The sequence below is a fragment of the Pieris brassicae genome, chromosome 11, assembly GCF_905147105.1.
Source record: "Pieris brassicae chromosome 11, ilPieBrab1.1, whole genome shotgun sequence".
Classification (NCBI taxonomy): Eukaryota; Metazoa; Arthropoda; class Insecta; order Lepidoptera; family Pieridae; genus Pieris; species Pieris brassicae.
This window is the reverse complement of record NC_059675.1, coordinates 1,271,893-1,296,381: the sequence shown is the minus strand read 5'-3', so window position 1 is coordinate 1,296,381 and position 24,489 is coordinate 1,271,893. Positions and strand designations below refer to the sequence as shown.

Sequence of the window (24,489 nt, the reverse complement as noted above, 5' to 3'; positions counted from 1 at the left end):
TGATTATTCAACATATTTGTTGTGAATTTTGGCTACATTTTTATATTTATTTATTGTATAAATGTTCTTAATATAAAGGAAGTTGGTGTGGTGGTAACACAAACTATACACAGTTTTTCTATCCACCAGGACGTCGAACATATTTAAATCATTAACATATATATATATACTAAGGCCAGTGACATATAAACTGTAAATTTATAACAATCAAACCATTCAAACGATTTAAAATTGCACGTAAAACGTCATAAACAAATCTAAACACTGACGCGCCATAGATAGCCGATGTAAGAAACCTGTTCTTGTCGAGAATTCTCATTCACATACAGGATGAGTTCCTATATTCGAATATCTATTAAATGACGTATGTAGCATAATTTATAATTTATTGATTTATGTAGTATTTTTTAAATTTAAATTTAATATTGTTTCTTGTTCTATTAGTAAGAAGTGTAGCTGGTATAATATAATTATTGAAATGACAGTGTTTCTCGGGCCATAACTGTAAAGTTTTCGATTCGAATCAAGTAAATAATTAAATTCGCATTGAATTCGCGTTTGTTAAATAATTTTCTATTCTTTTAGGTATTTTTTGTATGTACACTTCCTCATCCAACTCGTCTGACACCTTTGACATCCATGTGCTGAATGCGACATCTCTAGTATTGTCTTTTGTTAAAATAGCTTTTACACATTAAGAAAAACACTTTTTGAGCGGATTAAAGCTATGTATTATTAGTAAAAACTTATAATTATTTACATAATTCTAAATTTTAACTTTTTTCCGACGTTTCGCGTGCTTGTCAGCGTGTTCACGGTGACTGAAGACACAGAGGACACCGTGAGTCATTTGACCGTCAATGACCACACACGCTGAAAAGCACGCGAAACGTCGGAAAACATTTGAAATTTAGAATTATGTAAATAATTTTTTAATAATATTACATAGCTTTAATCCGTTCAAAAAGTGTTTTTCTTAATGCGAAATCTCTTTTTGCCATCTAAATTCAATTAGCCTCGCGAACAATACTAAATAGTACTCGCGTAGAATACTAAATGTTGCAATATACGTTTTGAAATATAATCTCGCTCTGGTATCAATTACGTATAATGTGATTTGGATCAAGACTCCCCAAGCGAGGTATGCGAATTGTTATTGTGGGTCGGGGAAATCAAGGAGAAATCCTTATGAAATCCTAATGACCAATAACGATATGTAGAAATTGGTTTCATAAGTATTCTTTGGAACGTGTGTTATACTATGTAGATACTACTACTACTAGACAACGCACATACGTAACTATATTGTATCTGTGTAAAAATATAAATGGTGACTTTCACCAGGATAATACTCGAAACAGAACATATCTAAGCATACGATCAATCATACTCCAGAAGATAAACCACTCCTTGTGTTAATACAATTTCCATAATTGTTTTAGTTTTTTGTTATAAAAGCTCTCGCAAACGAAATTAGATAATTGTCACTGAATAAATTCAAAACTCTCGTTAAACGTAAATTAATCAATAAAGGTTTTTTTTAAAAAATGGAATGATCCTAATCCTTGTGATTGATTTGCACCAGTTCAAACAATTTGTATGACACAATACTTGGCGATTAAATAGAGTGGCGGAGAGTTTCTTGCCAGTTCTTCCGGCTCTACGCCCTTGTCTTGCGACATGGTAGTAAATGTACGTATTGTGAATGATTTGACGTCAAATCGTTTCTGTTGACGTTCATAAGTTTACTTGTTGACCTATATGAATACAAATATTTTGGGTTTGAGTTTACTATATTTTTAGGAAATGCAAACGTTATCCGTTTTTATAGGATTGAGCAAAGCTGTAAAAACATCGAATGACAAAGAAATCTATCACGTATTATGGTACTATCATATTAAAGCACAAAAGCTTGCTGTTATTATTATTTAAACTTTATTAATAAATCCATACAAAAATTGGTTGGATTTTTTTGTAATAAGTTTTATAGATGTAAGATTTTTGTTTCAAAAAAATAAGCTTCTGTTATTGGCACCTAATGAGATGCTTAAAGTCCATTAATCGACAAATATTGTTTCAGGAATCTAATCCAAAATTCCAGTAAAACCTAGATTCTGATTAGCGATGAGTCTAACTGACGAATGTTAAAGATGGTTTTAATTTTAATGTGTATGCGAAATGGAATATTGCTCGATAAATGGGTTTTTGTTTCAACTGCAGCAGTCACTGACCGCTTTCAGTGTAAATCTATTCTTACCATTAGCTTTGGTTTGCTCTGTGGTTTATCTCTGAAATGAGCCTTTCATTTTAGTAACACGTACTTGTGAATGGAAATAATTTATCGTTATTTATGAAACGGGAATTATCATGAAATACACTTCATAATATCATATATTTTATATTGAATTTCAAGTGAGAGAGTAAACAATAAGAAATGTCAATTGTCAAATTAAAGTAAGCATCGTAGGTCGGGAGTCCGTGAGGCCGCTACTATACAGTTTTATGGTCAACATCAATATCTACAAAACAGTTGGCAATACCATATGTCTAACAAAAATATACTCTTTTTGCATTTAAAAGAGGTCTATTTAGGCTATAGAACTTCGTGCTAGGACCGAATGAATGTGGATGGAACCGCAGAGCAAAACACTGCACCTGTGACAAGTGTATTCCTTAAATATTACGGGAATATCAACTCATTGAGAGGAGTGGAAAGTTTAATAAAATTATACATTCATGAAGGCATCTTTCACCTGATCAACAAGGTGTTTGTTTTAAAATTCAATACATACCTTTATTTAATTTATCACTCATTAGTAATATTCATTGCTTAGTTCGTTTCTATTTCCATAACGACTAAATGCCGAATGAGGTTATTAATTAATTAAGCACTTCTAGTACTTTACCCTCTGCGCGTGTTTTTTTTTATTCTCCCATATTAGGGTTGCCTGGAAGAAATCGCTTGTTACCGATAAGGCCGCCCGATGCCTAATAACGTATTTAACCGGTTTTTTTTTTATATGTATAATTTTGTATATCATAGTAACGAAGTGTAAATAAATAAACGCGAATAAGTCAGCCTTCTATGCCTGAGATGGGGGCCAGCCTACGAGACACCCAAACAAGACAATCGAAAGGTTATTAAGTGGTTGCGTTTTCGGCCTTAGAGTATGCTCTTTTAAGACATGCCGGTGGTGCGACATTGTTTGCAAACAGATTGATGTTCAGTCAGGGCTCGAACGCGATCTCAGGTTTAAGAAGTCAGTCGCTAACACAGCTCAGAATGGAAAGAACCGTTTTCTGCGCTTTGATTGCAATTAAAGAATACATCTATAGCAAAAGTTGTATGACATAATCCAGCGAATACGGGCACGACTAACACTTCATTAACGCTAAAGACGCTGCTAATTGCAGTCCCCAGTTTTTGCAGGACTTTAAATAAGTTTATTTAAGTCATTCAGAAATCGACTTAAACAAACGCTTGTTAAGGGATATTTAGTTAAATTGTGTATTGTGTATTGTGTAAATGGTTTTACTTGTTTAACGCTAAATTAATTGCACGCGAAAACGCATTTTGCATGAAAAAATAATGTAATAAATCCGTGGCGCTACAACCCTTTTAGGTCTGGGCTTCAGATTACTACTTACCAGTATCTGTTTCACTTGTAAATCTAAAAGGCAAGTAGGTGATCAGCCATTGGTGCATAGCCGGGGATCGAATCTACGACCTCGAGGATGAGAGTCGCACGCTGAAGCTAAATTAATTATCATCACTGTTGTTTTACTTGAAAAACTATAGGATTGTAAGATCGTAGACATCTAGACATACGTGTTTTGACATGACTCTGAGGTACCAAAAACAAACAGACACAACGCACGGTTATAACTTTCAGCCACATTCTCAAATACAGAGTCAAGATTTCATCCAAGGTTTTGTATAACTTGTATTTGATTAGATGTAACACTAAGACTACTATTTAAAAAAAACATTTTAAACCACGTGCCACGGAATAATTGCAATGTAGTTATACACACAGGCTCCATGGTATGGATTAGCGTTAGACCCATTTTGTCACAACCACATTTCTGTCATGAATAAAGTTATTATTATTTTTTATTTGTTAAAGGGGGAAGGGGGGGAAAGAAGATTATTTTCGTAATAAATTTCCACATTACAAAGTTTCACTATTTGTTTTACTTTGTATTGAAAGTAGGGCTGGATCGGCATTTCTATGCATTTAAGATTTAGAATCAATAAGATATTCTATTATAAATAGAAATCGTCGTTGATAACATTCTAATTGAAGTCGTAAATATTTGCAGTTATGTTCTTGTATCGGAAAAATGATATTCTAATACCTTTGAGTACTTTACTGTTTGTAATAAAAAGGAAATATCGAAAGGTCTTGGAAAATATTATATTTTTAATCTCAAGTCCGCGATAGCATGTACTGCAATCATATTAAAACCAGAATTCCCGAGTTTAATGATATTTTCAAGATACGACATGATTATTTCTGCAATTATTTGATAATATTTTATTGATACGATATTTGTTTTGGTAAATATTTTTATTGATTTCGTAGATTAATAAAATAGTTTACATTAGATTAATAAAACTAAATAACTAGTGTTCTTATTTAACGTAAAATCATTCGTAGCTAAAATTAGTAACTTAGAACTGAGTTTTTGATAGACCATTTACCAAAGAAGGCATTACATTAGTATCAATAGCAGTGGTATAAAAGATTATGATTTGTTTCTCTAATAGGTTTGTGTTCAGAGTGGTTTTTTTGTTGTTGATGATGATGTTTCATCATCGGACGTCGAGGCAGAATATAAAATTCCACCCATATTAGCTCGACTCTCATCGTTCCACTAAGCGTTCTTTAAGGAATTCATTACCGGGCACCACTACTATGTGGTAACAGCTACTCCTCGTTGAGGTATTTTTGTAGCAATACGATTTAGGGCCCAACAAAAGGGCGTAACAATTTTTCAACAAAAGACAACAAATTAAATAATATAAACGTATATATATTATATTGATTTTATAATATTATATTGATTGACCCTCTATTTGTTATACAATGAAATGTACAGTGTTAATTAGATTATTTATAAAGATCATCAGCATATTGAGAGTCTGTATCAAAAACCATCGCATAACGATTATAATCATCGACCTCTGCACATAATTCATAAAAACATTTTCACAAGTCTTTGAGGTTTTTTAAGTCATATTATTTCAATTCAATAAGTATCTCAAGAAATATACTTTAAAATGTAATACTGTACTAGTAAATTAACAATTACTTAATTTTTATTTATCTTTTTATAGAACGGGGGCAAACGGGCAGGAAGCTCACCTGATGTTAAGTGAGACCGCCTCCCATGGCCACTCTCAAATGCAATGGCTCGCGAGTGTGTTGCCGGCCATTTAAGAATTGGTACGCTCTTGTCTTGAAGAACCGTAAGTCGAATTGGTTCCGAACTACTTTAGTGGGCAGCTAGTTCCGCAGTGGTGATGCGTGGTAAAAATTGCCTTAGAAATCGCTCACGTGTGGAACGACATACATTTAAGAAGACATTGCTAGAGGACCTTTGACAATCTGAGAAAATTCTTTGTTTTTAATTTAATTTTATGATTATTTATTACTTAAGATGTCATGTGGAACATGGTGTAATGGTTGCAGCTCCTTACAAATGTTGTGTAATACAACAAAAAAACTTGGCGATTAAAATCAGTTCTTCTCTTCCGTTCTACGCCCTTGATTTGAAAACTTGCAGTAAATGTACAATTAGAAGCATTTAATGTATACTTATTTGACGTTCATAAGTGTACATTGTGTTACTTATATGAATAAATGATTTTTGACTTTGACTTCTAAGTTACATGCTATTTCTCTTGTTAGTCCTTAGCCCGTTTCAAATGAAAACTTGAAATATAATTTAATCCAACGTTATGAAAATCTCAAAAGTCAAAGTTTTAATTAGGTGCATTAAGGAAATTGTATCAAAATACTTGGGAACCAAGTTAAATGTAATTTAATTGTTACGTTGGCAACTTTAATGTGTTATTTAAATATTTTTCGAATTTATTAATGTTATAATTTCATAAAGACCATAGTAACTCGTTTATTTATACCATGGGAGTGAACCTTTGTTATTAACATTAACAACGTCTCATCCCTGTGCTCATTAAATCGTGACGATGAAGAAAAATATCTTGAGAAAACCGGCGTGCAGTTGACCCAAAGGTCCACGGTGTGTCAGACACAGAAAGTTTATGAAGAAGTTGCAGAAATCTGAGTTCAGGACAAGGTTGTACCGCCATTGGTTTTTAATTATTATTTATTTTTACATTTGTAGGTAGTATCGTTTATCCCACTCATTTAACGTTTATTGACCGTAACCTCTGATCTATCGCCCTTCATGCTCGAAACGATGATTATTTCAGGCAAATAACTCAGCAACTTCTTGTTATGAGCGTAAACTCATCAAGGAAGTTTTTTTTTTATGACTTCCGTATTTTAAGCACTTTACCTAACAGTATATATCTACAAACATTTATTATAGACAAAAGAAAAATAGTTTCTATTTAAAGATCCGTCTCGGGGCTAAATTGGAAAAATGGATTGTCTGAAAATAGCGAGACCTGTTAATAATACACTTGTGAACCGGTTACCGTAGGAAGTTCGAAAGGTTTTGCGAATAGAGAAGGTTGTGACGAAATAACGGGATTTAAATTTACACAAGAATTTATACGATATTATTGAAGGCTGATCTTTATTGCGTATTTTAAATTCTTTATTTAAATAAGTAATGTAATTAATACTATATCCAGTATTATAGTATAGTATTTTAATTTGTATTTTGATATTTTAAAATAAATCAAATTCGAACAATGTTATATGTTTTTCTTAGTTGACTGATCGAGTTTATTATGTCTACCCATTTTATTTACGTACGTCTGTGCACTCTAATTATTAAACTTAGTTTTACGTATTGTTTCTCAGTAAGTAAATTATGTATGCAATTCTTATGAGAAATAAAATTATTCTTAAAACATAAATTATAATAATAATTTATTATAAATACTTACGTAAGCAATACCACCGAAAATTCATGTTAAACGTTTCCAAGATGAGACAATATGGACCGCACTGTCAAAATGTTCAGATCTCATGTAAAATGAAGCTTCTAACTGTACACGCCCTTACTCAACCTCAACCTATCTAATACTCGAAACAGAACTAGCTCACGACCAACCAATCTCCAGAAAATAAGCCACTCCTTGTATGGAAATTTTATTCTTTCTTACAACAAACTCCCAAGCGAAATAAGATTACTAATTATCACTGAAAAGCTCTCGTTAAACGTAAATTAATCAATAAAGCTTTTTATAAATTTGACGATTATTTAAATGATCCTAATGCTTGTGATGGAATTGCTCCAGCTCAAACAATTTGTATGACTCCAAAGTTGGAGATTAAAAAGAGTGGCGGAGAAATTTAGAATCAAATTAACATATTTTCACGGTGACGTTCATAACTGTACTTGGTTACCTATATGAATAAAGTTCTTTTGAGTTGTAGTAACCTCAGTCAAAAGGTCGCTACACAACGTGGGCTTAAGATAAAATAATACATACATGTAATTATTTTTGTTCGATGTTTTAACGAAGAATATTAATTCTTAATACTTAAATAAGATGCAATATTTGTTCTGCGTAATGATTTAAAAAAAATACGTATGAATAATATGTTTTGTTTGCTTTTCGAATTAGTATTTAGTAAGTTTACGGTTACCGGTATAAACATTAAACAGTATTTGTTAATTTTGAAAATCGATACGAACATGGCAACCAGATAACCGTATCAGTCAGGATTACGCTATTAAATGCTATTAACGAAACGAAGGGGAACTAAACAAGAGTGCGTCATCGCAAACTGGCCTTAATTCATCCCAAATTGATTATCTGTTTTTAACCACACTCATTTTATTGATAGCCTTGTCATCGTGATTGATTATTATTTACTAACAGATTATAGAGCAGTGTTAAGCTAGTGACTTCAGCGTGCGACTCTCATCCTTGAGGTCGTAATTTCGATCCCCAGCTCTCATGGGCTTTCTATGTGCGCATTTAATATTCGCTCGAACGGTGAAGGAAAACATCGTGAAGAAACCGACTTGCCTGCGACACAAACAGTCGTCGGCGTGTGCCAGGCACAGGAGGCTGATCACCTACTTGCCTATTAGATTGCTGAATGATCACGAAACAGATAGAATTTTTGGCCCAGACCTTTGAAGATTGTAGCGCCACTGTTTGTTTTTATTGATTTTAAAATAAGCCAATTAATATCACTTATCAGCTAATCAATGTTACAAATCCTATTACATTATAATCTGTTGTTTAAAATATTGTTATCGGTTATCATATGATTAATTAAAATGATTATTTCAATTAATTAATCATAAAAATAATGAATCTTTTTCTCTGAGGTTACATCGCAAGTTTTCATTAGGAGTAAACTACCAAACTACTTCATATATCCGCTTGGAACTATTTTGATTATGGTTTTCTAAAATCAAATGCACGAGTAAAAAGCTGCAAAAAAATTGAATTTGGAATTCCTAACCGTAGAGATATTCGAGATCAAAGTGGCCATTATTACAAAACGTCAATTTTATATGTAACCTAATATATTAAAAAAAAGTCGCGGGTAGTAGTTAATAAAATCCAAATAAAGGCCCTATTTAAATTATGAATTAAGTGTGTTGTCTTGTAAATCGTATACTTGTAGGGACATGTAACTATTTTCAGCTAGATCTCACCCTCGTTCGTGCATGTAAACCGTTCGACGAAGCGAATCCAATTATCGTGAGCGTGGTTTTTATTTCGACCAACATCGTTAATTCCGCAGACGTTAAACAATGACTCTTTAGCACTTCTGCTCACCTAGTACTATTATACCGCCAAGTAGTTTTAAAATAGGCATTTGAACCGACAGAAAAAACTGTTGAAGGATTAACAATTCGACTTGTAGCATAAATTAATATTTGTGATGATAATAAAATTGAGTTTTACCTGGTAACAAAAGCGTAAGATGTATCAGTTCTATAAATGCAAATTTTGCCTTATACAATAATGCTACAATAATAATACTAAGTTGATGAGATATTATATATTCTTGATATTGCATTTATTAATACTCTCCATTCTAGACTAAGCCAACATAATACGATATTGCAGGTACATGACTTCGCTCCCTCTATTCCTGAATATTTAATTCGCATTAATTCTGACAGGACGTAAATTCTCAGATCATTTAACGTGGCTCAGGTTAGGACAAGGTAATGTGCTGTGAATGCAGGCATGTGAGATGCATCCCGAATTGTTCTTAAACTTGTAAGTGGAATTCGTCTGGCTCCTGGGATTTTGTATCTTCCTTCATTTATGCGCTCCTGGTATTTGCATTGCACGTTTGTTGTGTTTACTGAATATCCGTTTATCCGTATCGTGTTTTGTTAATATAATTAAAATAAATCTATGGCGTTACAACCTTTTTTAGGTCTGGGCCTCAAGAATTTGTCATTTGTAATCTAGTAGGTTATCAGGCTTTGTGCCTGACTTGTCGACTTTTTGGGTCTAAAGCAAGCCGGTTTCCCCACGATGTATTATTACACCGTTCGAGTGAATGTTAAATGCGCATATAGAAAGAAAGTCGTTGCACAGCCGGGTTCGAACTTAAGACCTCAGGGATGACAGTCGTACGCTAAAGTACGTCGTTTTAAAAACTTGGTATATTTCAAATATGATCGATAACAGTACATATATTATATAATTACAAAAAAATGATATAACCAACCACGTGGCGATTAATTTTTCATAAAAAAACAAATTTCCTCTTTGAGGCTTATTTCTGACCGAGCCAATATGTCCCACTTTCAAAAGTTAAAGCTTTATTAAGCCGTCATTGTATTGAAAATAAATGGAGCCGTAAGTAATATGAACAGAATATTCGATTTTAAACTAAAACAGGTATCGCATTCGACAACAGTATTTACCTTGAAATGATAGTAATCTCTAATTAACATGAAAGAAGCTACTTTGTAGAGCGCAATAATAATTATCAAATGTTTAATTGCAAGCAACTGCTGATTACATACAAATTATACCGTTCATACAGATTCCTACTACGATAAAAACTATTGATTTCTATAAAACGAAAGCACAAAAATGTGTTACTCATAATTTAGCTTTTATGTTTTTTATATTTATCGATTTACTTCCTACATGTTTGACCCGGTTTCGTACTGATGTGTATTGTTTAAAATATACGAAATAAATATATGGTTATTATGTGATAGTGAAGCATTCTAACGGTGAAATTTTACGTTTATTCGTTACAAACATTTCCATAAAAATATTTCCGGATAGGACTATAGTATGTAGTCTATGGTTTTCGGATCTCAGTACATTCCAAGTACTAAAAGTGACGTCAAATCCAACGCCAATTGCCAACATGAAAAATATTTTCATATATTTTACTTGAAAAATAGAAGATTCACACTTAACTCATTAGGTCACATTGATGAAGGCACGTCTAAAAAGACTTAACACCTAGTCATCTTGGAATGTATGAGAGAAAAGTTTGAACTTTTGCATTTCACTGAACAGTTATAAATAGCCACAGACGTGTGACATGATGGCTGGGTACCCTTTATTTGTTTATAACATTATTAATTTAAATGTTTAAAGAACTTTATTTTCTCATTACAAAATTCTATTTTATTTACATGAGAAACTTAATATTATGTATGTACGAGCGAGAGTCCCAACTTCAGTCTAGTACATTCACTTTGACGTGTATTTTTAATGCCCTTTTGAATTTGTTAAGCGCGCTAATATTGCGAATTTTAGATGGTAATTGATTAAATAGTTGCACACCCTCATACCTAATTGACCTCTTCAAATTATTTGTGCGCGGCTTCGGCAAGATAAGCAAACTCTGTAGTTGTGTGTTTGAAATTTTTTTTAATAATAAGATACTATCGAGAGTTTTTTTTTTAAATTAAGATTATTAATTTACTACAGTAAAAGCGAAATAATTGTAGACGAATACTGTTTACATAGAGTTGAATTTTGTTAAGGTGTCGAACAAATAATGAAAAATATTGCAAAGATGTTATAACATTCATACGTTACATAGATATAATGTACAAAACGAGATAAAACAATTTTATTTAATGAAATTTTTGTAATTTATGAAAAAGGTAAAAGATGTCGCAAATATATATCATTTACCAATCATATATATGATTGTTCAATACTTGCATGTGTAATATAAAATGGTCGAAGCGACGATTCCGATTCGAGTACAGAATCGAAAAGCTCTTACTTGCATGTGTAATATAAAATGGTCGAAGCGACGATTCCGATTCGAGTACAGAATCGAAAAGCTCTTACTTGCATGTGTAATATAAAATGGTCGAAGCGACGATTCCGATTCGAGTACAGAATCGAAAAGCTCTTACTTGCATGTGTAATATAAAATGGTCGAAGCGACGATTCCGATTCGAGTACAGAATCGAAAAGCTCTTACTTGCATGTGTAATATAAAATGGTCGAAGCGACGATTCCGATTCGAGTACAGAATCGAAAAGCTCTTACTTGCATGTGTAATATAAAATGGTCGAAGCGACGATTCCGATTCGAGTACAGAATCGAAAAGCTCTTACTTGCATGTGTAATATAAAATGGTCGAAGCGACGATTCCGATTCGAGTACAGAATCGAAAAGCTCTTACTTGCATGTGTAATATAAAATGGTCGAAGCGACGATTCCGATTCGAGTACAGAATCGAAAAGCTCTTACTTGCATGTGTAATATAAAATGGTCGAAGCGGCGATACCGATTCGAGTACAGAATCGAAAAGCTCTTACTTGCATGTGTAATATAAAATGGTCGAAGCGGCGATACCGATTCGAGTACAGAATCGAAAAGCTCTTACTTGCATGTGTAATATAAAATGGTCGAAGCGGCGATTCCGATTCGAGTACAGAATCGAAAAGCTCTATCTATCTCTTGGTGGAGATTGAACAACGAAATAGAAAGTGGTCATAAAAAAAACTGAAAAATCTGAGAATCCGTCTATATAATATTAATAAATAATAATAATTCGTTTATTTGCAAAGAAAGTCCACACAATCAGCCATATAAATCAGCCGTATGCCTATTGCATGCAAATGTGATATCCATCTTCATAATGCATATAATAAGAAATTTGTTATAATAAAAAAAAAGTTATTTATAATTATTGTCAAACTTATGGTCTACATATTCGCCAACACTATACAGGCGTTGTCTTTAAAAATGCAATCACCTTCTTAGTCATAGTCGAATTTTGAATTGATTGTAAGCTATTTTTACTTTGACTTAAGACTATTTGCTCACATACTAATGTATTTTTATCGCTGTTAGACTACAATCGGATGCGAGGAAAGCTATTTTAATCCCGCTAATTAAACCTTCTTGTAAACATCTTTTAAAAGCTTCGAAGAAAAAGGCATTGATGTCAACATTACACTTGAAAATAATAAGAAATGTTTTTTTCTATATGTTTATTCATGACAATTAGTGGTTGTGAAAAAAATCATTTATATATATATATAATTCTCGTGTCACAATGTTCGTTCCCATACTCCTCCGAAACGGCTCGACCGATGCTTATGAATTTTTTATGCATATTCAGTTAGTCTGAGAATCTGCTACTATCTATCTTTCAAACTCCTAAGTAATAAGGGTGTCCACCCCAAAAACTAACTTAACTTAAAAAATGTATCCTGAAAATAATATACATACATGGCAAAACGACGTTTGCCGGGTCAGCTAGTTTCATATAAAATTGAAATTTCCGTTAAATTTCAAAACTTCATTAGTGAGCTGCTGTGTAAGTATAATAAATGAATAACTTTGCACTATAAGAAAACGACAATTAAATAGTTTTGTTATTTGTCTTGTGAACATTAATCTCCAAAACTCTTATTTATTAAGTTATATCGGATTTGCATAATTTAATATTTAGGCTTAACGACAGTTGAGAAAACCTCCTTATATATAAGGAAATGCTAGGATACATCTATTAAATAATCTAGACACAATGTTTGACACACAGACATTGTTCACTTATGGATCTAAACTAATGTTCAATTTCTTTCCAAAATACTTTTTTGTTCATTGAATTTAGATTGTTTAAACTCAAAACTTTAATCATAATATTGTGGATCGTACGTCATCATTTGTGTTTTCCAAACCGTTGCCAAACGTACACAAGCCAGTGTATAAATACTTAGTAATTAAAATAAATAAATGCAATTGAAAATTACAATGTTTATGTTTGATTTTCAGTGTAAATCGTATCATATACATTATAAATACTAATAATAATTGAATATAAAAAAAAATTAATGGCGCTACAACCTTTTTTAGGGGCTTTTCTGGGCCTCAGATTTCTGAATCTGTTTCAGTAGACAAGTGGGTCAGCCTTCTGTGCCTGACACACGCCGTCGACTTTTTGGGTCTAAGGCAAGTCGGTTTCCTCACGATGTTTTCCTTCACCAATCAAGCTAATGCTAAATGCGCACATAGAAAGAAAATCCATTGGTGCACAGCCGGGGATCGAACCTACGACCTTAGGGATGAAAGTCGCAGACTGAAGCCCAACACTGCTCTATAGTAATTTAATATACTTGATGTAAATTAAAGTGTGTTAAATTTTAGAACTACATTGTTCAGCGTCATTGTTATTGACATATTTCTTAGACCAAAGCCATTGATATAGTCAATATTATATTTTGTTACTGGTTTTTTAGTATCCTATAATATGTTGAGCTTTACCTACTAAAACCAAACATGTATTACTTATGACTCACATAAAATAATAATATAAAAAAGGAATAATGTACATTTTAAACGTGTAATGTGTGCGCGTTGTGGTTGTACCTGGCTCAGCATTATGCTGAGGAGCAGACGTGTTCCACGGCTGGTCATTCTGCCAGAGACCACAATAGTTAGTTTGCTCCTCAGACGAATAAAAAGAAAATTTATGTAATAATAATCATAGTAGAAAATATATTAATAATAAAAATTAAAAACCACCAATCGTCCAAGGTGGTTGTGGTGGTAGTGGTCGCAAGAAGATCTCGCTTTCGCGTTGTTGGGACCTTAGCTGTATAGATATATAGCGTCGTCACAGCGTAAACTACATACATGACAAGACAACTTTAAGAGGTTGGTTTCATAGTAACCTAACAACAAATGCTTGCTTAAAGGGTTAATGTTCCAATTCACAAATTATTGTTGATTTAAAACGTATTTCCTTCCGCCTTGTACTCTCGAAAATTGTGTCTAGTGCTTCTTAACCGGATCAAAGGAGGCACGTACAAAGGATTTACATTTAAGATTCACCATAAAGGATGAGCCTTCAATCAAGTAAGTCAGCGTTTATATATTTTTATATAACAGTGTAACCTCGTAGATATTTATATTTTAAAGTAGGGGATTGTTCTGGTAATTATATAACTACTAGCGGATCCGACAGACGTTGTCCTGTACACACGTCTTACATACAAAATAAATCTAATAATGTAAATTATTGTCGACACCACAACACAAAAAAAAAACATCAAAATCTGTCCAGTCGTTTAGGAGTTTAATTACGGTTTATAGATACCGGCTGCAGAGCCATCGGCCGGGCTGATTTGTGATCTAAACCATCCAGGGCGCCACCCAAACGCATACAAAAAATTCATACTAATCGGTCCAGTCGTTTTAGAATAGTTAAGTAACGCACACATGTATAGTAGAATTATATATATCAAGATATGCATGATAACTAAATCACGAAAAGGTTTTAATGACTTTCGTAGCAAATCACGCAGCATATGTCTTTGACTGAGTAAGATTTTGTATTTTAATTCACGGCCTATAAGATAATTTGGTAGTCCATGCGTTTTAACAATATTCATCGTAAACGATTCAATGTTTCAAGCGAATCGGTACTAACAGCCTTAACGGTAGACGTTTCAAGTTGCGGGGCAAAGTCGAATGCGCTTTAATATCACAGTCACAGTAATATCTTATTTATCAAAGACTCAGCTCAATATAACAACGTTTAACCAACATCGTATAATCCTGACTGAGCTTCTGGAACTTCTGAGTAACGTTTATTCGAAATCATTAAGAAATGAAGCTAGTTCAATTATAAGTAATTTACAATTAGTTTGTCACTGTGACGATGCTGTAAACGAGGTCGGTATTATATTTGTATCATAAGTCAGTTAAATAGTTTGGTTAACCGCGGTAAGATGAGAATAGAATTTTAACATACGGAAGCGATTCCGATTCCGCTTACCTTAAACCGCGGTTAAAAGTTTACATTAATTGTGATAAAGATGTTCTGTTCTAATCAAGTGTATTTTCGTAAATCATGAAAATTTTTCACGAAAAATCACATTCCTTTGTATCGATAATGAACTGTATTTCAAATCAAATATAAATAAACTGAGGAAATGCTATCTGGCAACGCTCACAGTACGAAGACACAATTTCCTTGATAAAACTGTGGATAAATGGAAGACGACAATTTCTGACAGTAAAACGGATCAATACAAAGATTATTAAAGAGTTGGATGTTCATTTTACTGGTTTTTTTTCAGTATGTTCTGAAAAAAGTTAAAAAATATTTTTTTTATGAAAATGTTTACAATGGTGACGATAAGATATTATTCTCTTGGACCTTATAAGGATATAGGTTATTTTTTTACCTACTTTCTCAAGTATTTGATTTATGTACTAGAAGTTGATATGCATCTGCTCTTCCGAGGAACACATAAAAAATATTGATTTGTTCTTTTTACTATTCTGATTTGTCTGCTGATATTAGCGTTTGTTATTGTATCATTGATTCATTTTTTTCAATATCAAGCCAGGCATGGTTTCAATGGTTGCTTTTCCTAATATTATATAATCCTTGTAAACCAAAAACTTGGCGATTAAAAAGGGTTTCTTGTCAGTTATTCTCGTACTAAACCTTGTATTAGGATCTGGATAGATAGTAGATAAATGTAAATGTAGACCTTTAAATTGAACGTATGTAAGTGTATACCTACATGAATGAATTTCATTTCATTGCCTTAAAAGTTCGTTAACATCACAATCCAAACCCTTTTATTTTTCACTTCCGTCAAGATAACTACTTTGACGGATTCACCCGAAATTTACATCGTAATAAAGTCTAAAACAGTTCCACTATCTGACACTTGTGAGCCTCACGGCACGTCCAAATGCCTCGTAAAAACCTCGAAAGCCTCTGAAATAGTTTGATATAATTCTATTGAGCTTTTAATCTGTATAGTTGAGTTGGTTACCATTTATTTATGAGAACAAACTCTAACTGTGTATTGTGTGTTTATAGAATGCAATATTTCTAAATATAACTTAACTTAATGAAAGGAATATTATTTTAGTTTTTACACAAAAAATTAACAATAAGACATACAAATCTTTTGGTTTCTGTAAAACTGTCTTAGGATACATACTTTTTTCTTTATATTTTATTTGAATCTTTTTCTACTGTAGGGATATATCCTAATATATAAATAATTCGTATTTCTGAATAAGTATATTTTGTGTTGTGTCATATTTAGGTATGGTAATGGGTTTCTATGTTTTTCTACTTGATAAAATTGATTTTTCATGGTTAACGAATCACCCAAATGATAGTTACGAGTTAGATATGATTTGATTCATATAAATGTATTTTTTTAGAAAGTTTATGTTGAAATCTATCTCTCCTAATAGCTATTTCCTGATACGAAGAAACTACTGCGTATAATTTAAATTATATTCACGAAAATTGGTTCAATGTGAAATCTTATAAGTTTTTATATTATGAAGGATGCTATATATAACTGAGTTGGCAATCCCGATTCGACCTCAAAGTCAACGACGGAACAACAATCACGAGGCGGAAGCCGCGGTAAATGCGTTACAGCGCCGCCTAGCTATTCCATAAATAGTCACTGCCTTATAAGGTCGGTATTTCGCTTTTATAACCTTATTATGAATGAAGGATAATTTGTTTCTCTTATGGGAAAGGGCGCCTGTATTTCAGCGAGTGTTTGCTATCGTTACTATAGCTATTAGAAAATATTTTCTTTGCACGTCGTTCTAAGACGGCCCACACAGACCTCCACTCGCAGACTCTCAATGAATTATGCTAACAATGCAATTGTGCTATCATTTAACTCAATATTTATTATAGTGATAGACAAAACCTTAAATAAAAAATATTTATGTTCTACGAAACGCTGCAGTCAATGGCGCCGTATATACATTTTTAGCTGTTTATATTTCAAAGTTATAACGCAAGTAACACAGTCCATCCAGATTTATAGCGTAAATCTGATTTTTCACCAAATACATTGACCTCATATATATATTTAATATATAAATCTCCCAACAAAATGTAACGTGAAGCTATTAAAAAAAATCACACTAAAATTGCTAATATTGAAAAAAGTTTCGGCCTGTTTAAATTTGCTTTCAATTAGTCGATTGTGGTTAAAGCAGTGGCAAATTCGTGATTAGCACAGTGAAATGGCGTTTCTAATTAATAACGCAAACTCAGTCGGAAATATAGGAATACTAAATAGATCGAATGTAAGTACTGATGTTTAGTAAATTATATCTGCGGGACTAGCAAACATCGAATCAATTCCTAACATTTTGAATGATTGTGAATCTTTTTTAATAGTGTTTTACTTTTATTCGAAAATCATTATAGTCAACAACAAAATTTTCTTTGTTCCTACATAACTATGTATTTACAGTGTATTTTCGCTGATGCTATGCGGACCTATGCGATTTCTTTAATACAAAGAGTCATTTCGTGAGTTGTGTACTGTGTTATTGCGGGCTTCTCGATCGTTAAGATGTTGCATGGATCTGGTTAGCGCTGTGCCTTTTTAAGTTCTCGTGTTATTTTCACACATCCTTTGTGTAATATATTTTCATAAGTAACATGTTTGATGTTTGAGAGCAAAAATAAAATAAAATATTAATGATTAAGTATTTACGTTTATATAAGATGATGACATCAAAAAAATCGCGGTTCCATGGATGCAAATAGTTCGAGATTGAGAAAGATGGCAAGCCTTGGAGGAGGCATTTACCGGAGAAGATTCCTCATACATACTGTTACAAATATTTACTAACACATAGGATAACCAGGATCAGGAAATAATTTAAGGCTTAAAATAAATAAATAAATTTACGTTTATATATAGACGATGACGTATTTTAATTTAGACGTTTTTGATTATTCATACCGCATATAAATCGGTGATAGCATTACAGCTAGCCAGCTACTAGCAGCACTTTTTTAATTTCAATGTTTTTTAACATCTATATTCATATTTTAAAAAAGAATTATCTTATTTCATCAATTTTAAAGGTATGACAGGTGTATATTTTCAGTTTTGAATGGTTTTAGAAAATAAAGGCTATATCTAGCTCTAAAGCTGTGCTATCTTTCTGTCAAATTATGTTTTGCTATGATGACAAGAGACAGATCGTCGTCCCGTCCCATATCTGGCGTAAAATTAAGAATTTTGTTTTGTAACAAGTTTTTTTGGATTAAAATATAGTAATTTTATCTTATTAATGTTTACTATTTAAACTAGTTGTGGACATTAAATAACTAAAAATACACAACGAGCATCACTTTAATTAAAGAGACACTCAAATCCAAAAGGTTGAATTTTATACAACTCTGACATTTTGAGTGGCCGACGGACTTGAATTTGCTTGACTTGGCTTAATTAATATTATTAAATGAACATTTTCGAATACAAATTGAACGTGTTAAAAATAACAAAGTTCATATTTGCGGTATGTCATGTTAGACGACAATATTTTAATTAGCATTTTCTAATATATACGTAAGAGTTTAAAATGTGAAACGGAAGGCGTGATACAATGACGCGTTTCGTTCGATTGTTATTGGTCAGTCGTATCGTGTGCGGTGATTGGACTAGAGATGTGGTTCCTATGCATCCGCTTCTGATGTCTTGTCAACTGACCAAATGGTCGATTGATGGGAGTGGATAGAACACGTATCAGATATGTTTTAGACTAATAAAGGCAATTGCGCAATTCTCTGGTGGTGGTTTAGGAGTCCCCAGAGGGGCTTTATATATGCAGGATCGTTCACGGGGTAAGATTTTTATTCAAAATGATTAGTAAATAATTAGAAGTGTAATCAAAATGTAAACAATCGTCGCACACTTGAAGCCAATATGAGCCCTTTAGATTTTACCACACTCATAAATGTCATTGTCATTTAACATTTTCGTGTCCGATAATGTCCAATAACTTTACAGTCCTTGCGTCGGGTTGTCTCTCCTTAAAATATGGCGAGGGGGCCGATAGCTGGTCATGCGTCATACTCGTGAACGGGTGCTACTTGTGGTGACTGATCGTACTAGGTGTAATTGGTGTATGTTGGTGGTGATGTTAGTTATTTCGTCTATGTATTTGCATGTTGTTCCCACAAGAATGTAAGTGCGTGCTCCTATTTCACCATGCCTCCTGCTGATAGACGACAAATCTTTGTTTTTAATTTAAGGAACATGGTTAAATGGTTGCAGCTCCTTACAAACGTTGTGTAAAACAAAAACTTGGCGATTAAAAAGAGAGGCGGAGAGTTTATTCCCAATTTCCACTTCCCTCTTCCGTTCTACGCCCTTGATTTGAGAACTGGCAGTTAATGAAAAAATAGAAGCATTTCATATTCATTTCTGTTTTTGACGTTCATAAGTGTACAATTTGAATTTGACTCACTTAGATGTACGAACTCTTCAATAAGTCAAGTTAGTTTTTTGTAAATCCGGCGTCTCAACCCCACTATAATGGTCTAAATATATCTTAGCTTCAACTTAAGTGTCTCATTTCAAATATATTTGAACAAAGCCATACAACAACCGTTTCGTGTGCCTCATTTTATTTATTTATTTCATGTCAAATTGATAAGTCGAATGTTATAGACTTTCAATTCTATTTTTAAAAATAGCAACTTGAAAGTCAGACGTTTTAACACAATTAAAATGTATTCTAAGAATTCTCGAGATGCTTTACAGTTAAATGCTCTAGGCTTTGACACACGCCACAAAGCGACGCTATAATGAATGCGGTCTTTCTACCCCTTTTTTTAATATATAGTTACACCTTTTTGCCAAGTAATAGGAATTTTAACGCACCGTAATAAGTTATGGATTATATTCAAAGAGACTAGACTTACGTAAATGGAATCATGAAATTATGGGTGTGAGCTGTGTCTCGCGAGAACTATGACTCTTGTATGTCAAAATCCAAAAAAAAATTAGCACGCGTAGGACTCGGTCCCGTTTTTGAATCATACCCTAACAGCGTTCATATGAACGCTTTTGATTTTATGGGGTAAATGTTGTTAGCTTCTAATATTAATTTAATTAAATTCTAATCATTTTTATGAAACATATTCTTAAGAATCTTGCTACAAGTGCGCATGTGCAATAGTTACTCATTTGACTCGTTCGGTTGTTTACGAGTTGTTACGAATTGACTCGACCATTTTCCCGAAGTGGGATGGTCGAATCGGAGGAGGGAGTTGTCATTATAAGAGGTTGTGACACATGCGCACGGACCTTTTTCTTCGTACAAGTTTGAAGTTATACAGTTCACGTAAAATCAGTGAAGTAAATTATAGTGAATTAAGTCATCATTGAAGTGTTTAATTTCCTACCCTAAGAACTAAATCAACCACCGCTAACAATGTGAATGTTATATAGAAAGGAACTTTGTTGTCTCGCAATGAAATGTTAGCTTTTATTTGAATAGAACTGGTTGTAAGTATACACTCAAATAGTTTATATGATATTGATATATGTAATTCTAAATATGTTTATTTATTCATATTAGTCACTAACCTGATTCAATCGTGCATCTCCACTAACAGTGTAAATTCCTCTGCATTCTGTCACTTCCTCTGGCTTATCCGTAGATCTGGGCCTACGGCAACATGCGGCACACACCGCTACGAGTACACCACACAGCGTAGCACTGGAAAGCAAATGTACGCTGTAGCTGTTGATAGGCCACAGCAAGGCAAAGTATGCTACGGCGTAGCACGTGCTACGCTGTATTTTAAAGGACTCACGATATCGTGAGTGATGCTATGGTTTCTAGTGGCCAAATTTTCAAATGTCAGCATTGTAGTTATTTGGTATGATTATATGTTTTATTAATTAATGTACAAGGGCAAATTTCAAGCAAATTTAAAAATATTGTACAATTAAGTCATTTTTATAAAATTTACGGAATACCTTTTGAAATCCATTGATATTTCTAAATATGTTTTTAAATCATAGTATTGTTACGAGCTAGGGGATCGGATAGAAAATGCCATAGACTTCTTCAAGGGTTTATTTCTTGAAAAAGTAATGAGGAATTTATGGGCACAAAATATACGCAAAAATGCACTTATAGCACACAAAAACAATCACTTATTACTTCACTTATGCACACTTCACACAGTACTTTATCACTTCGGTGTTTCTCTCTTGTTATCGCATTCAAAACTAAAGGTGAATAGTCGCGTTTCGGCTCGCTTATATATCCCTGGGAATAATTCTAAACAATATTCGAGAACTCTCTAGGAGGGCTTGCTACTGAGTAGCGATTGCACAATTCTAGAACGTCCGCACTCTTTGTCTCTTTCGCACGTTGCTCCGTCCTTGTCGTACGGCGTTCTAGAGTGCTCAGTCTAGTTTCGAGTATCATTTCGTCCTTGTCTCACACCTAGAAAGTTTGGTCTAGAATAGTCCTTCATCAAATGGGTACTTAGGCCTGAAAACGCCTGAAAACGGGTCTCCTGAAAACTGCACCACTCTACTACACATGTTCTGAAACCGACTGAAAAAAGGTTTCAGCTTCCTGAAAACTAGGATAACATTATGGAAGTTACAATTTTCTAATATGTGTACAATTTTCCTGAAATGGTCAGAAATCATATTAGAGCCTGCTGAAAAGTTCTCTAACTAAAAGTTCTCTGGAAAAATCTAGAAACATTGCAGTCGACCCGTCTTCGTAACAGTATTATAACCCCTTATGCTTCATAAATACGTATATTTCGCGCTCTGGCGAAGAGTCGAGAAAGCTGTTAAGCTGCGAGAGTAAGCGGTGAATGGGAGCTTGCCGCTGTACAGTCCGAGTCGAATACACAGGAAAAAGGTTATGTTTCCGGCAGTGGTGATAATATTCTGGAACGTACAGTCTCACAATCTCTTGCGCTTTCCGTTTCGTTTTTAATTATGCTTTAACCAAATTAGATCAAAGCTACGAAGTTCTAGTGAATGATACCCTTAAAGCCCCATCAAGTTTGTAGTATAGTGGTATATGAAATAGTTAATTAATAATAAAAACAAAGATTTATCCTCTATCACCAGTAGGCATGGTGAAATAGGCACGCACATTCTCTTGGTAATATCACGCAATGTTTTATTTTATTTATTTATTTACACTTCGTTACACTACAAAATAAAAATAAAAATTAACATAATTAAATCAAAAGGAGGGCAACTGGCGGCCTTATCGCTTACGAGCGATCTCTTCCAGGCAACCACTATGAGTAAAGAAAAAATAAAAATGTATTAAATTACATAAGATTGGCAAGAAGTGCAAAATACATGTTATACACAGTTATTAAAACAAAAACTAAACAGGAATAAAATATTAAAGATAGAAAGCAAAAAGTTGTGTTGTTTCGTACATTGCGTGTTATTTCACATATTTCATAAATGGTTTTATGACGTTAAAAAGCTTAAGGACTTATAACGCTCGCGTCAATTAATAGTAGATTACAAAAATGATGACCGATTTTATTCTATATTTAGAAGTTGTACCTATAACAAGACTCGGTTATACCCACATTAATTACGTTGCTATAAAAACCCTTTTAGCTCAGGGAATGTAATACCGCTTTTTATAATAAGGGTTTTCAATAAATTAAAAAGGCTTAAGTGGTTCCCCTAATTGAAAAACAATCAACGCTGTCAAAATTCTAATACGAAAGATATTACGTTAACGTAATAACTGCCCCTGTTGATTAGTGGTTAACGCACCTGACCGGAAGTCTTATATTTGTGAAACAACTTTTTCTAGCTCATGTTAAATAATGGTTTTTCGGATCGAACTTTTACCTACTTAAATATTTTATTTACTAAATTAAGGAACTATAAATTCTTAAGTAAATTATATTTTTTTGTGATGTTGTAACCTTAGAGTAAGACGAGAAGTAATTGTTGTCTTTGAAATATATAATTAAGGCTCTTTACAATCTATAGCGCTACCTTTTTCGGTCTGGGAACTGGGTCTGTTCTAATCTGTTATAATCTGCTTCGTGGTTATTTGTCAAACTAACAGGCAAGTAGGTGATCAACCTCCTGTTTTAGGTACAACGCCGGTTTCCTTAAGACGTTTTCCGTCTTCGTTCGACCGAATGTTAAATGTGCACATAGATAGAGTCCAATAGTGCTCAGCTGGGGATGGAACCTATGACCTCAGAGATGATAGTCGCCCGCTGAAGCCACTAGGCCTACACTGCTCTTAATTAAAGCTGTATTATGTATATTATAGGTTATCGTATAGTTATTCTTACCTAGAACTTCAGAAAACCGCCATTTCTTAATGGAACGGAAAAATTGAGCTTACTTTAAATCGCGCAAACGAAAGTAAATATTGCACACTCGCTGTAAGCCAACTAATTGGACATACTGACGCGAGGCGTTAAACGTCACATCGATTTAATGGCAAAGGATAATTCTATAAGTTATGGGGGAAATAGTTGGACAAAGTTTTCTATGTTAAATTTAGCCTAATTGAAACAAAGTAGTAACTCGTTAATTATTAGTCTTTAGCTTGTATTTTTTAATTACTTTATTATATTTGTTTTTTTTTATATTGTGCTTTTTGTTATTGATTTTGGATCGCCTGTTAGGACAGGATGGCCTTTTTGTAAATAAATAAATTTTCATCATAGTGTTTGATATTAGATTTTCATCAATGTATGACACAAGTACTAAATCAAGACATGGTGAACAATAAAGGCACAAAATTTTGCATATAAGTGAATAATTTATAAAGAAAATTTAGTTGGATCTCTATTTCACTCATGGAGTGGTCATTCTTTTATAACACGTACTCGTATATATAAAAGTAAATAAACTGAAGTTTTATAACATCAATAAATGATTACATACGTTTATTCAGACGAATCTATCCTATAAAAAGCTAAGGGAGTACAAACAAAATGTAATGAAATGTCAACGCTAAAATTCTTTTAAGTTCCAATAACGGCCGAGTTAAGGCAGAATATGGGGTTATTC

The 24,489-nt window shown here is 33.1% G+C and overlaps 1 protein-coding gene across 7 annotated transcripts in view; it reads left to right on the top strand.

The window, feature by feature from the left end:
• LOC123715898 (probable beta-hexosaminidase fdl) overlaps positions 1 to 24,489 on the top strand; it is a 99,645-nt gene that overhangs the window by 44,991 nt on the left and 30,165 nt on the right. The window contains exon 3 of one of the 7 annotated variants that reach the window (XM_045671257.1): positions 5,342 to 5,450. The exons of 4 other annotated variants lie outside the window; for them this stretch is intronic. Coding sequence is in view for 1 of the 3 variants with exons in the window: in XM_045671252.1 (XP_045527208.1) it covers positions 6,290 to 6,324 (35 nt within the window). In the remaining 2 variants the exon portion in view is untranslated. Of the gene's footprint in view, positions 1 to 5,341; positions 5,474 to 6,218; positions 6,325 to 24,489 lie in introns of those variants that run through there. 2 more of the 7 variants (XM_045671256.1, XM_045671252.1) reach the window with 2 other exon arrangements.